The 16,076-nt window shown below is 38.7% G+C and overlaps 1 protein-coding gene across 1 annotated transcript in view; it reads right to left on the bottom strand.

Moving 5' to 3' along the window:
• LOC148827937 (neurexin-3) overlaps positions 1–16,076 on the bottom strand; it is a 379,354-nt gene that overhangs the window by 8,847 nt on the left and 354,431 nt on the right. Inside the window, exon 19 of the mRNA XM_088924829.1 lies at positions 5,414–5,492. Coding sequence (XP_088780955.1) covers positions 5,414–5,492 — 79 coding nt within the window. The remainder of the gene's footprint in view (positions 1–5,413; positions 5,493–16,076) is intronic.

Below are 16,076 nucleotides of genomic sequence, written 5' to 3'. Positions count from 1 at the left end.
GAGCCACCTACTGGTCCACCTGGACCACTACTACATAGACAACCTGCTTTCCCAGCACTGATCAGGCTCAGCCCTGCTCTGCCTCTGAGACCTGAAGAGGTCTGGCTGTGAGGCGGAATTGCTGCTGTCATGTCCTGATAAAATACAGGCTAATGGAGTAATGGAGAACTTAAAAAAAATCAGAATATTAGCGGGTTTGTTAAGACTGCTCTTTCCATGTGTGTCTTGAAGGGATTTATCGGCATTTTCAGCTATCAAGGTGAGTCTATTTCTGTCAGTTCGTTGAACAACAATGCAATTTCTATGATAAAGACTTTCAAGCAGGCTGGGGAAAAAAAAATAGCCTCTTACCAATCGAGATGTGTGCCTGCTAATAACCTGGGGTCTGATTTAAGGCTTGTTCAAATATGACAGCAGGTCCAGAGCGGCAGCAACACATCTCGAGTCTGGAGTGTGAACCACATCTCAAAACAACACTCTCTTTGCAGAACTGAAGTGTTTATTTGATCAGAGAAAATATGTTTTTTTAACAAATTCAATTATCACTTTTCAAGTTCAGACAGAATTTCCTTCTGTCTTTTTTTAAAGTCAAAAGCCTTTAGATCAGGGATTCTGGATCCAGGTCTGCCTGGCTCCAGCATCCCCTGGCTTATTTTCCAGCTGAGCTCTTGATTGTTTAATTGGACCTCACATTTAACTCATACTTTATTAATTACACCAACATTTTGAATTGTTTTCAACTTTGAAACTTCGAGAGTTTTATATGAACCTAGAAACATGTATTTGTAACTCGAAAACATCTATTCGGTTTTTACTTTAAATTAAGGCTTCCGTTTAGATGAATGAGAGCAAAAGAATGCAAGGGCAAGGAGGAACAGGATCGGTTTAGGGAATTAATAGAAATTTCAGTTGTTTTTTGGCCAATAGTGAATTCACCTCACCAATAATGGGTTTACTGCTGTCTTTCCATTTTCTTTTCTCAGTAAATACACTGACCACAGTGTCTCTTTTAATACCTACTTCATCCATGTAAAGTATTGATCTGTAGTGTGTTCTTCCAAAGCTTCATATGTAACACCTGCCAATGTCTGATTACAATCAGAGCAATATTCATCTCAGGCTGCCCACAATTATTCCTGTGTTTGGCCCGGAGGGTTGATGTTACTCATTTTCTCTGTGATGATTTCATTATAGGTGGCTGAAATTAAACCTGAGCGAACCAACAGATATGATTTGAGACCAACCAAGTTATGACTTTTCATCTAACATTAAAGGTGACATTTATTTACTTTCTCAGTGGTGTGTGAAAAACAGAAATTGTGCTTCCCTTAATAAGAGTATAAGAATCTGATATTAACATGTGCATTTCCCTGCCAGGCTGTCCACATTTTCAAAGCAATTGTGATTATAAACAAAGACAAAAATCTAATTTTAGAATATGACAGAGTTCAAATCTACTGGCTAGTTTTAAATACATATAAATATACATCAGTTTTGGAACAATGATATATGTTAAGGCTTAATAGCAGATCCTGAAGTAAAATAATCCAAGATCAGACATACAGTATATTACATTTGTTTTAAAATAAATTCCGCCATAGCACACCAAACCTGAGCTATTCTGTAGCAAGGTAACAGTTACCCCAGTAATTAGACCTCATGGGAGACAATGCACTTACTCTTTTGATATTTTCACCTCTTCTTGTCGAGAGCAAAATGCTTTAAGATAGAACCATCCCACAATAATCAAGCAGAGCCCTTCTGAATTTCCTAAGTAACTATGCCAGGCTTGATAAACGTATTCTATTAGTTATGATGGAACAGTATAATGAAGTTATCATGTATTCACATCTGTATTAATAACCGTTAAAACACATCTCCCTTTAGCAAAGCAGTAAATAATTTCATAAATGCTTGTTGAAGCAATTAGTGCCAGGTTAGGAAGCATAGTACTTATCCAAATGTAAACACGAATTTTGGATCTATTTGTTTTGGTTTTAATGATTTTCCTTTTTACTTTTGGAGAATATCCCTCTTATGGAATTCCGCCAGGGATAAGGGAAAATCCGACAGTGTTACAGACAGAGAACAAAATCACAGGACACCACACGAACAGCACACTTCAAGATACAGACAGACACAGACAGACTGACAGACAGAGCTGAAGAGAATTCATACAGCAGCGGTCTCTAGCACTGCTGCTCTTAGGGATGTTGAACTTGAAATAAACAGTACAGGCTGGCTGGGTTAGCCTGATTGCACAGCTATGAAGTAAACACACAATGGCACCATCAACGTCCATGCATTGTAAAATGGAAGTCACAAGGAAGTTGGTTTTAGTTAGTTAAAAGCTACAGCTATTGCATGCCACAAATGACTTTTAAGATCAACAAATAAAATAGAAAAACAGATATACTTTGTGGCAATAAAATTCTTTTTATGCCATCTGCATTAAAAAAAACATTTATATGCAGAACGGCTACAACAGGAGGAGGAAGGGAGTAGGAAAGATAAAAAAATCATTCTTTCGCACACAACTTTCTTCAGACAGATTAGGGTTGCCCACGCAAGGCCAAAAAAATTGATGGCAAGAAAAGATTTTGTTGCCTTTCATTTGCTTTGTTAATCAAAAATGGGAATGTTCCGGTATAAGCCATACGGCACAAATAATTAAAGAAATAAAAACTAAAGAAAATTGTTTTTAACCACCAAAAATTCATGCGGCACAAGATGAGGAGAAAAGACAGAAATGTATTATTCTGGAGTTACTGGCAGATGAGGACACCAACATAGGAACCAACTTAAAAACCAAGAAACCAGAAATTAAACTAAACTAAAATAAAATCAATAAAAAAACACTCGTGCTTGACAAAAGAAACCACATGTCATGCAACTGTCCACTTCAGCTGATGCTGGGGTTAAAATGAAGGCGTGAATTTCTGTGTAAACATGTGATTGGATGACAGGGGCTGTTGATATCTGTCTTTTTTTCTATAATAATAACTCAGGGGGCTATTGGGATAAACGAGAAATCAACTTCTTTTTTTATTAAATAGCTTACTCTAAAATACTCATTGGGAGAACTTAGGCTCTAACCTTCAGGTTAACCATGATAAAATGCAACAAAACTTAAATCAGCCAGTCATGTTCCTGTAACCTATGCGATCCTGATGCTAATTTTGTGAAACAGGTGCAATGCCACTTAAGAAAATGATTAATCTGCACAACCTACTGAAGACTGAAGGGTCTGTGAAATTATTAAAGTAATTTGACCCAGAAAATAGATGGGTTATAGTACAGAAGAAAGACCTTTTTTGAATAATCTACATAAACAAAGAATGTCAAAGGATTCTTTGTGAAATTTGATAGGTTAAAAAGGGCTTCCCAAAAATATTTTTTTAATTCTAGTAATAGAAATGCTTAAAAGCAGGCAAATGCAAGCAGATCCTGAGTTTATTGATCTATATAATGATTCAGCACCTCCACTGCTATCTCAAAGGAGGAAATGTACTGTAATATTAATATTTGAAGAATATTGGTTTCATGTTTTTGCACATGAACAGGTCATCTGCACAGAGCACCCTGAAACTGAAAACAGTCTGTGATTCTAAATTTAAGGTCCTATTGGGCACCGTGGTGCTTCACAGCTCTTATGCCCTGGGCTTGATTCTGGACTGAGGTGCCTTCTGTGTTGGTTGTAGCCTGCTGACACATTGTGGCCAAATTGGTCAGTGTCTTTTATTTCTGTGTGTCTGCATATGTGTGAGTGTCCTGTGATGGACTGGTGTCCTGTCCAGGTTGTGCTTCTGTCTTATGTCCTGTATGGACTGGTGTCCTGTCCAGGGTGTGTTCTGTCTCGTGCCTTGTGATGGACAGGTGGCCTGTCCACGGTGTGTCCTGTCCTGTGCCCTGTGATGGACAGGTGTCCTCTCTAGGGTGGGGTCCAGTCTTGTGCTGTCCTGTGCCCTGTAGCGGACAGGTAACTATGCTCTGAAATGGGCTGCAGGTTGCTGCAGGCACAAGCAGGAATAAGTAGCTGTTTGATATCGGATGGGACCGTATTTAATTATTTGAATCTTTATGTCTACAAGTCCTGTGCTACAGAGGTAGGATCCTGTAACTGGAGGGCACCTGCCAGATCCACTCCTGCTGTGCTACAATGCCAAGTGTTCCTGAAAGCTGGTAGGGTCCTGCCCCACTACCCTGGCCGTGCCCAGCCCGGGGAATCCCCGTCGCAGCTGGATGGAGGCACAGCTCAGGCACAAGCAACAACAGGGCACCAGCTCATCCTGCCTTCAGAGCAAGCAGCTTCTCTGCCAGTACAGCACTAATTCAGCAGCTCAGTCCTGCACACAATTTATAAATGTCTGACGTCACTGGGAGTGAAATTCTATATGGGAGCTGAAAATTACATGCAACCAAATTTAACAGGATATAAGAATAAATTTACAAACACTTTTAAAATAACTTTTGTTACTGCATTACAGCTACGTGACTGGCTGCTTGTGTTCTTGAAAATTTACCCAGGAAAACAGGTCTGCTCCAAAGTTCTTCCAAAAGAAGTTAACTCAGAGTAAGTTATGCTTTAAACCTACATTTTCTAGACATTAGGTTTTTTATTTTTTTATTTAAAAAGAACATCGGCAGTATAGCACTTTCACCTTTAAATAAAACTATAAAAAAACAAAACAAAAAAATTGTACACAGAAATTCGATGATATCTGTTCTCTATTAAAATGTTTAACTTAGGGCAAGCCTCTACAAATGAAGGAACAAAAAGAAGATAACTAGTTGAATTGCAGTTAATCTGCTAGATATTACAGTGTAATTTTTGCCAAAAGCAAATTTTAAAATCTCAAAATGTATCATTTATCAAAAATGCAAGTCAATACCGCATGGCCAAGTGTCCTCAAGTATGATACATTTTGAAGCATCACTGCAGAAAACATGGCATTTGTTAATGCTAATTTCGTACTTTTGTGCTTAAAGATTTTTTGCTCTCATTCAAATGCTGAGATAACAAAATTAGCATAACTATATTACCATGTTAACCACTTTGCAAATCCCATGGACAAGTGTAGCCTTATTTAATGTTTGCATAAAAATAATTGGGATTAATGTGACTTACAATTCATCACCTACTGTATTTGTTGACTTTTAATGTACAATTTGTAAGGATTTATATGTGGAGCTCAGAATATGCTTATCATTCATTAGAAACAAAATCATTAATAGATACAGATTTACTTTTAGCTTAACCTGTACAGTGTGTGCACATTTTTTTTTCAAATTTACTAATTATTTGCAGTTACACTTTGTGGTTCCATGGGAAAGATGCTTTAAGGATTAGATCCTCCATTGCAAATTAAAATAAAAATGTTAAAGCAAGCAGAGATAAACTAACCTAGCCCACCTGTGTGTCCGGAATCACACTCCTCCAGGTCCTCATCGTCACTAGAGCACTCCGCAGAGGAGACAATGTCATCTGTTGTCTTTGACCCAGCCACCACAGAATGAAACACACAAGAAAGAAGGAACAAACCTAAATTAATTCCCTTCTCACATTTTAATTCTGCATAACTGGAACTGCATAGCAGGTCAAACCCCTTCCACTGCAGGATCCGAGTACAACCCCTTGTTGATTCTCATACTAACAGTCAGTGATGTAATTAAGCAGTGAGTTACAGTACGTGCCAGAGGAGAATTAAAAAGGCCTGAAAGGTCTGGTGTTTGACAGTGCTGGAGAGTTCTGGAGAGGAGGGGGTCTGCAGTCCGCAGATAGTGGTAGACTGGGGTGTCTATGTGTTTTCAATCCAGCTGGGCTTTTAACAACCTAAGTCAGCTCGCTATTGTCTTGATTGATCCAGTTTACGCACTTCCCAGTTCTTCAGCTGGTGGTGTTGTGAAGAGACATGGAAAACCTGCGGATACACAGGCCCCGGAGGACCAGGATTAGTAATTCCCGCTGCCGAGTCTGTGGATAAATAATGATAAGAAGTCAAAAGCTTCTCTGTTTTGTTTTAACCCAATAAAATGTTCCTCTCACCTGTTTAAATCAGGTGGAATTCTCTGAATACCCACAATGTGTATCCAATTACAATTACAATGTCAAAAATTGTTCTAACTGTTTGGTAAATATGCAGCCTAAAGTCTGACAGTTTTATTCAACCAGGAAAGCTCACACAACTCACACAATAGTTTCTATTTCAAAGGTGTGACTCTAGATGTTACAGTAAAATCTCATTTAAAAACTTTGCACTGGGGAAAACTCACTTCACTACCTTAAACTTCCGCACATCAGCACCATAATACTCCAGAAAGAATACAAAAAGATGAGAGTTATAAATATATTGGCACTATTATGAATACAGATATTCTCATTACAATGTTTTCTTAGAATTAATTTTTAACACCATAAAATTAGATGTGTGCAGTTTGACAAAAAGCTAGCTCCTGTTTTAACTGAAACTCAGATAATTAGCATTTTCTTTTTTGCATAAAGTTCTTCAGGGATTTGGGAACGTTGTTCCAGAAGACAATATTTCAGTTTCATCTTAATGGTGGTTTCACTCAATAGAAAACTGTCTGTTATGGATTTACTTCAAAAACAAAGTCATGAAACTGATGGGTCACTGAGATCCAATGTTTGAGTATTTATACATGACTACTCAAAACAATACAGCTTTCAACACAACTCGACAATCATCATTTGTGTTCATAGATGAACAGTAATTTATTCCACAAATTAGGGATCTTGGTGACATTGGTTTTAAAGTTAGTAAATATATGACTTTCATATTTAAATTTCTAAGGAATTTCTAATGACATCTGAAGAAAATAAAGTATTGTTATTTTGTCTTAATAATCACTGTACCCAGCTTGACATTTACTGCCAAAATGCCTTTATGTAAAAAAGGCATATAATTTGGGTTCTTTTAGTTTTGAGAGATTGGGATTGTATTGAATAGCTTATTATTACAGGACTGCTGATTTAATGAGTCTTTCCATGTATGTGGGGCTCCAACCTAAAAACACAATAGCTTCAGGAGCACATTTGGAAAGTCACTCTGTGGGTCTGTAAAAACTTGATAATGAACAGATTCCTTTTTTATGAAAGGTCCCCTTGCAGAGAAAAGTGAACTTGTATGCACAAAATATGTAACAAGCAAATGTACAGTACAAATGGTGTTATTTATCAGGATTTATCAAAAAGACTACTGAACTAAATTCATTACAAGTGTGTTTAAGAATGAGATTTGTTAATACATTTCTTCTTTAGTCTATCATTTTTATTTTTTTAATCTGAACAGTAATTGAAAAAGTGTTATATTTTTCAAGTCTATATTTCACTCGTTGATTCAATATTTGTGAAGACAATATATTTAGGGTTTTTTTTTGTCTTTCTGAGGTGCCAGCTTCTAATTATTTACAGGAAGTGTCACTTCAATCTTCCCCTTCTGATAGTTTGCATGGATTTTCATTACTATAGATCATTGCTATTGAAGGGAAAAGCCTGATTCTCGCAAAGCGTGTGGAGATTATCTCCTCACCTCAGTAGCCCACAGTTCTGATTTATCCCCTAGTCTTCCCTTACTTGCAGCGTGCTCAGCAGGCAGCCCTATAACTCTTCACCGTGGTCTCTTGACATGTCTTTATTAGGAACAGATTAGAAGGGGGATAAAATAAGCACTGTCATAGAACAGCTTTATGAAATTATAAATAACACAAAGAATGATGAAGATCACACTTCTAGTAAGAACATGGGACCATAAATATGTTTGAGCTTGACGGCCTGATGAAATATCGTTCTCTAGGTGCTCGGCTCACTTAAACCACAACTTCCTGAATATTGCACTTTGGGCTTTTGTTTGTAAAAAGCCATTCTCTTTGTCAAAGCACTTCAAAAATACACCACAGAAAAACACCTGTCCTCCCTGAAGTCCTAATGGTCTGAATGATATTATTCATTTCATATTGATTAGTGTGTCAGAAAACAGACTCATCCCTGTTACACAGCAAGGTCCACAAAGGAACAGAAAATATGATGGACTGAAGTCATTTCCCCTCCAAAGGCTCAATATTCAAACAATTTGATTTCTGCGCCGACCATGAAATGATCCTTCACAAGGTTTAATAACCTATACAGTGGAAGTTATGTATTAGGATTATAAAAATCATTTAATACTGTGTGACCTGTGACCCCTCTATATCATTGTAACCAACAGTGTAGCTTTTGTTCAGCAGAAATGGACTAATCCAATGTAATAACAATGTGAAAACTTGTTTCTCCCACGTGTAAGTCTTTAACATCCATCTGTTACTAGGGGATTAATCTTTCCCTGCTCAAAATGGCCTGACTGTGAGGGGAAACGTAATATTGAACCACTGCAGATTAACTAGTTTCAATGTGCTTTCCCAAGCCCTAGAAATGTAATGCTTCATGGTGTCCAACAGATAAGCAAATCCGCCTAAATCCTTTCAATTTATTTTCCAGCTTCAAGAAATTACACATTATTTAAAGCTCAGGCACCTTCAGAAATCTAGATTTGCTGTTTATTGATTTTTTTAATACAATGTTTTCAATATGATAAGACTTTCCAATAGTGTAAACCTGAACTCTCTAAATGAACTTCCTGAAAATCTTGACCTGTACCAGCACTTGAAAGTCCACCTGCACACAGAGACACACACCGGAAGATGCAGACATATCCTTTTGTTTTCTGAGGCACTTAATTACCTATTCTTATTTACTAACTCTGAGAGGGAAAACAAACAGCTCCACTAAAAGCGCTTTAGAGAACATCTGAACTAGTCCCATCTAATCAAGAATGATTCTCCTAACCTTTGTCATCCACACATTTCATTATGAGAGACTGTGCTGCAGTATGTATGACTCAATATATTTTTGCAGATAATCAAAGAACATAGCTTGGGAAAACGAAAAAAAAAAACCATTGCCGATACTACGATTACAATGATGATTATCAAATTGGGTAGTGAGACTTGGATAGTGTCTCCATACCACTGAAACATAACTTTCAGTTTTGATTATGTCAAGCAAAATAAATCCACTTCTGATGTAAGAGAAACACACACACTGCAATTATTGGAATTAAATTAATACCACCAATCTGTTTTGTTAATTCTTTTTATTTTTCTTGCATGTGTAATGCTATAATGCATGTACAAAGGGAGGAGAGGCAGTGGTGTGTAACATGACCAGAGAGGAGTTTAATGATTTATAAAAGGCACACAGGCAGTGTCAAGGTCATTGGCAGAGACCAGGACATTTCGCAGGAAGCACTGTGGCAGTTCTGCTTATTTGTTGCTGACAATGGGTGGAATCTGCAGTTAAAAACAATTATTGTCAGTTTGATAACTTCAGGCTGTGCTCAGAGGTAGAACATCAGGTAAATAAGCAGCCCCAGCCTTACAGAGCCTAAAGTAAACCCTGCATTTCTTTACACATGAGATGCAAGGTGCTTCACTGACAAGTCAGACTATATATTATCTCTGTAGCCCCTTTTGCTTTTTCATTTTTATAAGAATCAGCAAGTTGCTGGTTTTAAGATGAATGTGCCCCTTAGAGGAAAAATGCTATATTTCTCCCGGATGCTTACATTGGTGGTTTTGCACTATGCATGCTTCATCATCACGCTCTCCCAGTAAGGTTTCTATTATTAGAAGAGGACAAAAGACCACAAAAAGAATCCATACCAGCCGAGACCCACAGTGGAGAAAAGGGTGATCCAATATTGTGTCACTGCCTGACAAGATATCTCACGCCTTCATCTTAACAAGCACAGCTCAAAGCAATAAAAAATACATTTAAAACCGCTAAAAAAGAAAGTGCCAGATAATAGAAATATACATAACATGCTCAAGAGTTGCATTACTTCACAATAAAATGGATACCAAACTGTGATAGAAACACTAAGTAACAATAGGGATGTTAATTTAAATACAAATGGCAAATACTGTCCTTTTCATTTTTAGCTTTTGATGCTGTTTAGTACTACACAAAAACCCTTACTGATGGCTTTATAGAAGTTTTTTTTTCTTCCTGGGTTGTAAAATTGCATATAAAGGATGACAGCAACCCAAAGTAGAAGAATTTCACAAGGACCACAGTCTTGTCAGTCCAGCAGTGAAGGGTTTGGAAAGCAGGCTTACATGAAGGGACCTGGTGTGGGTAGGCGACCCCACCTGAGAAGCCCTCTAGAGCTCAATGACCCCCTCTGCATGCTCCTCAGTGTTATCCTTTATTGGCTTGGCTTATAATCATCATCGCCTGCTTCCACACAGAGGAACAGCAGTAGTGACATTCACATCTCAAAACAAATAAATATTAACATGCAGTGCCTATGCTGCGTTAGCCAAAAGTCCGTCCTAGGGGAGAAGATCTCACGCTAAGCGTCAGAAAACAATGTAGGATTCATACACACTGAAAAGCTTTTAGAAGTCTGACTAAGGCACACGCACATGAGTCTGTGCGTGTGAAGGGAATGCTCAATCTGGAATTGTGAAGTAAAAAGTTCCTATTTACTTCACAGCTGTTAAATTTTAGGGCTCCCCCAGGTTTATTTTAATGTCTTGGTCACAGATTTTGCTGGATAGGAGAATAATTTAGCAGCTCCTAAACTGGCTTGTTGCTAAGCAACTTCAGGTGGAAAATCCTTTCTCATTGGGTAAGAGGCTTATGGAGGGTACTTTGCTCACTGTTCAAAATACAGAAAGCCTGGAAAGCGTTGACTGAAACAACCACCCCTGTAGAACACCAGAGACACACACCTGAAGAAGCATCATTCCTGTCTAAATTGCTGTTATACTACTAACTCAGCACCATAGCTCATACTTATAACAATTATTTTTTATCTCATAAACTATTAGCTGAATTTCACAACGAGAGAAAAGTCCACTGACTGATCACAAAGTAGGTAAAGTATGCATGAAAATAACTTCCACACTCAAAATTTTTGATGACATGAAGCAAAAAAAAAAATTAATTACTGCAGTTTCCAAGATTTATATGGTATGAAAAAGCCTGGTAAAATTACAGTTTGTGTCAAGAGCCCTGCTATGCCAAAAGAGTTTAAAGCTTCCCCCCTAAGTACCAGCTTCATCATCTGCACAGGCTTTGTACTACTGAAACCTGTTCTCAGCCCTTTATAGCATAAGATTAAGGTTTACAATTTAACTTTTGTTATTCTAGATTAATGCAAACGAAATCAAATCACTTGCAAATTCAAAGCCAACAAAATTACATTTAAATATATCCAGCACATGCCTATGCCACTCCAGCAGTACGTCTTGATTTTGCAAAACGAGGACATGCCTTGTGCTTACAATCTGTTCCTATTCTCCTGTCTGCATGTTTCAGATCTCACAGGAATACACGTCCTAAAGAGGAAGCACAGTGAATACAGGCACATCCTTTAACATTCCCACGAGCTGTAGTTATAAGAGATGTCCGAAATGACGTACATTTATCCAATTATTCCTTGCATTAGTTTCATGGAAAAGCGCCTGAATTAAAAACCTTTGCATTTCTTTAGATCTGTAGATTGGATCCTCGCTGCTGATTGACTGTCATTCTTCAATCTGTCAGAAATATGGGAGAGACAGCCTTTCCTCCAAAGCTACTGACGGAGCCATACCGGTATGAAATGTAATGTGCAAGGCATCATATAAGGCTCTGGGAACAATGTTCAAAAGCCTGTCTGTTCATTCAAATTAAACACTTAAGACAAAACAGAGGTTGAAACTTTTTTCCTGGCATCCCAGTTATTCTGCGTGTAAAGACGTGGTTACAGTACTTGAATTCTTTAGCAGATCTGAGACAGTGTTTAGATAAGACATCAAGCCACATGGATTGTTTGCCTTTCTGCATGTGCCAGTGCAGAATGGAGCGACATGAAGCAATGCAGTCATCACCGCTCCCTCCTCAATTTGCTAGTCAAATAGGACAGGCGCTTTCCCATGACCATGGTGTCTCAGGCTCTGCTGGATCTACAGCGCTCGCTCATGAGCAGCACCCAGTCTTCAGTAAAGAACACCAGAACCAGTAAGCACTATTGTGGCTGGTACTGTAGAGATCACGGTAACAAGCTGATCACATGGTCACCATTCCTGAACGGGCCCGATGCACAATCAGTTAGCCCATGCTGGGTTTTCCACTGTAGGTTTTGATCTACTGGTGGGCAGAAAATGTTAATCGGCTCTTAAGCATTAACAAATAATATGATTCTGTAGTCCCACGGCAAACTGCATTACTCTGCACCCAGCTCTGTAAGAATGCCAAGATTCCCAGAGAGTAAAACATGAATTATTTATTAAAATACAAACCGTTGCAATAAATATATTTTCTTGCCATTCTATTTGGTATATTCCAATGAAGCAGAAACTGCTTACTTTAGCAGCATTGTAAGATATCGGACGAGTCTCCCTGTATTTCAGAAGCACATCTAAAGTGAGCAGATGGTGGCAATGTGTTTTCTCACTATAAGGTGGACTGAAGTAGATGCTACTGGAGTTGAGATACTGTAGTAGTTGAAGCATCATCAACCTCGTACACAGCAACAGAAATGTGCCAGCAAAATAAAAATGCAACAGTTGACACGCAATGGGGCTCCAAAACCTGTGTGGGCAGTAGGGCCAGCTGCTGCCACTCCCCGACCGCTGTGGAGCTGACCCAGCGCCTGTCCTGGGGTCACCTTCACCCCTCCCTGCTGGGAGGAGCTGAGCTCCAGGGGCGGCTGCGAGGTGAGAGCTACACTGGGACACTTGGTAAAAATTAATAGCAGCTTGGAAACCGCAATTAGTCCACAGCTGTGTGCTACAAGTGGGCTCAGCTGCAACAAACCCGAAGTACCTGCTTCTGCTCCCTAGATGACACTACAGTAGGGACTAAGCTAGCCCACCTTTTACGACAAACTGCTACCTTCAGCACTGACTACAGTGGAACCGTGGATTCAATGGGGAAGTTCCAGAATGTCCTGGCAAATTTTTACTGAAATAATATTATAACTATGTACGTATTATTATTACTACTACTAATATGTATGTTATTACTTCTATGTTAAGACCTATATTGTTGCAATAAACTAAAAATTGTATTCTAATTGCAATACAGTAGTCCTTGTCTTCATGTACTGACAATGAAGGGAGATGCCACCAGTACTAAAACTTGTTCTTGTGCTTGTTCCTTAGTACCAGACGATGGATGTTATCAGCTGGTCCCCGTCTTTGTTCATAGCAATTGAGCATACAGCTGGGGATGGGCCCTACAGCCTTGCGAGTACCATACTAGCTAGCGCACAGCATAATATGCAGACCCACGTCAACTCTGCTTGTTTGTTGCAGTTGACCCTAAGAGACTGAAAAGGTGGAGAATTCGTGTTTTGTGCTTTGGATGTGTTTGAGCTATTACCTATAATAAAGACATTTATCTTGGATCTGAGACTACCCCGGCACTGTACTGGGCTTGACCCTGTCATAGTATGTTTATTATAAAGCAAAATTAAATTGAAGAAGTAGTAAAGCATTTGGCAGTGTAGCTAATTTACTGTATCTTTCCAAAGAGCAATTTCATTACATGTCCAACCTCGTGGTTCAGAAATGTGTGATTTGACCAACCAGCAATGTCATTTCAAGGTCGTTTGTAGTCTTGTGAAGTGTTGGCACAGCTAGTGGATAATTCAAAAATCCACTTTGCTTGTTGACTCATATGATATAAAGAAAGAGAAATTAACCTCAAAATGAATTTCCATCATCATGTCAAAGGAGAGAAGACAAATGCTATCAAAACGCCATTCTGTCTTTTTTTGTGCATTTACCAGACACGATTGCCTTTGATGCATCCCATTCAGATAGTGTGTGGGTATAAGCATCCTTGAAATTTAAAACATATCATTTACAACAATGTGGGACATTTGCAATGGAAGCGTGTTCAAAGAAAATGCTAATAAATTTGCAGTTGCTTTTATAAACTGGCGAGAAAAACATGTGCTGAATGGTTATTTAGTGTCCTAATGAAATGAAGAACCCTATCAATTCACAAAGCAGGCCTGTGGCTGGCAGGGAATCAGCTAAGCTTTCTGAGTGCATTAAACCAATGTACTGTGCCTTTGAGGGGCTGCGCTCTGTGGGGCTATGGAGATAAGCTTACTTGCCATGCTTGTCGAGCCTGTGGTTTCATTTGAGCTAAGTCTGGCAATTCTGCAAAATGATTCCTGAATTGTTCTCTGCTTTTGTGATGGGTGAGACAGTCCTCTAGGTAAGAAGCTTAAACCACCAAATTGATTTCACCAGTAAGCTGAAGCCAGCAGAGGTCTCTGGGGTTGTCTGGATATACTTTTGCCAGCAAGTTCAGAGTCAGAAGGCTTCGTGAATGTGCAGAAACATTGACGTTTTACAGATCCAACACAGAAGGGGAGCAGAAGACCTCACAGGCTGTCAGCTTCTGTAAATCTGAGCCCCAGACTGTCCCAAAGGGTACATAGAAGAACTGGCTGTGTATTTTCGACTGCGGCCTGAGAAGCACCCAGCCAAGCTGATGCAGAGGAAACTTTAGACTATCGCTGCCTCATCTGTGCTGTAGCTCCTTCCTCTCTGCTTCTGCAGGCAGATGTCCCCCCTGGCTACACAGGGAGACAGGGTTTTGGGTCCATTGTTCTGCTATGCTGTTGGTTAGCATTCAACTGTTTGCCTAGAGGCTCACACTGCCTATGCAAATCTGGTTAATCAATGCACAATATTCACTGCGGCTCTGCTATAAAATAACTGACAGACTCAGCCAACAGTGCCAAAAAATATTAGCATCCTACTGTGTGCAGTGGGTAGGAGGGAGACACAGAGTAGCTATGCGGAAAAAGACTGAGCATCTCAATTAAAGAGGAATTAACTGTTTTGGCTACAGTGGAGATATAAATAGACAGATGAAGACAAAATCCTTTGTAAGCTTTAATTTAGTAACTAATAATCCTATGAAAATACAAATTTACCTAAAATGCCATATTGTTGTTTTTTATAACAAATATCCAATAACACAATACAACAATAATACAATAATAACCACTATCCAATAATAATCAGCTGTCTATAAGCTGTCAATACATCTTAGAAAAAAGTTAGCAAGGGTTATACAGCTGACAAAATCAAATAATGGGAATAAAACATTCTAAGCTCTTAAATATTGAACAGTCTCCTTTTCATGCACTCTCTGACCGTAAAGCACCATTTTGAAAGACTGAACTACACTTCAGGAAACTGATGGCAAAATTTCAAGTGCCGCAATCTGAAGCTCTTCAGATATTCAGTGTTCTGTATGAAAGGGGGCTTAAGAATTCATTAGCGTACAGTATGTATTGGCAAGCGGAACTTCAGAAGGTCTGAGTTCTGTGATTTTAGCATACAGTAGCAACACAAACAGGATACAGACCTCATGCACATTATGTTCAACAGCTGTTGAATGGACTGAGAAAAGTACTGAGATAGAACATTAAATGATTATAAATAAGTTTTGAATCAAACTGACTTTCAGATGCCCCTGAAAAAAATATATACCTAAGCATAATATGCAAATCATTACCGTTTTTAATTGCTGTGTCGTTAGAACAGTTACTGAACTGAAGTAAACAGGCCATACTTTTTTTTCTTCTCTCTGTGCCCAGGAAAAATGCTCAGACTTCTTGGGCTTTAGTGTACTTTCTTTTTCCTTAAAATATGAACAAAGCTGCAACTTTAGATGTTTCTTCTTGGAAGGAGGGGGTAGTGTGCTATTGTCAGCTCCAGAACTTAATTGTTGTTTCACAGAACTCCCAGAGATCCACTCCTTTAAAACACTGGCAGTGTTGAAAAGATATTTTTCTTCTCCGTGAGAGATTCAAAGACAGCGAAAGTACAATTCCAGCTCACCAGTGACCCTAAATGGAAAATAATTAGCTGCTGAATGAATTGTGTGTCATTTTTCCTCATGCTTCTCTCACTAGAAAAGTAATTTAATAGAGGTCAGCTTAAGCAGTGTTTTCTTGATACAGCATGTTAAGGTACTGATAAAGAGAAGAGCTTTTTAAAAG

This window comes from Atractosteus spatula, chromosome 9 (genome assembly GCF_055471065.1).
Source record: "Atractosteus spatula isolate fAtrSpa1 chromosome 9, fAtrSpa1.hap1, whole genome shotgun sequence".
Classification (NCBI taxonomy): domain Eukaryota; kingdom Metazoa; phylum Chordata; class Actinopteri; order Semionotiformes; family Lepisosteidae; genus Atractosteus; species Atractosteus spatula.
The sequence above is the reverse complement of the archived record's forward strand: the minus strand, read 5'-3'. Positions and strand labels throughout refer to the sequence as shown.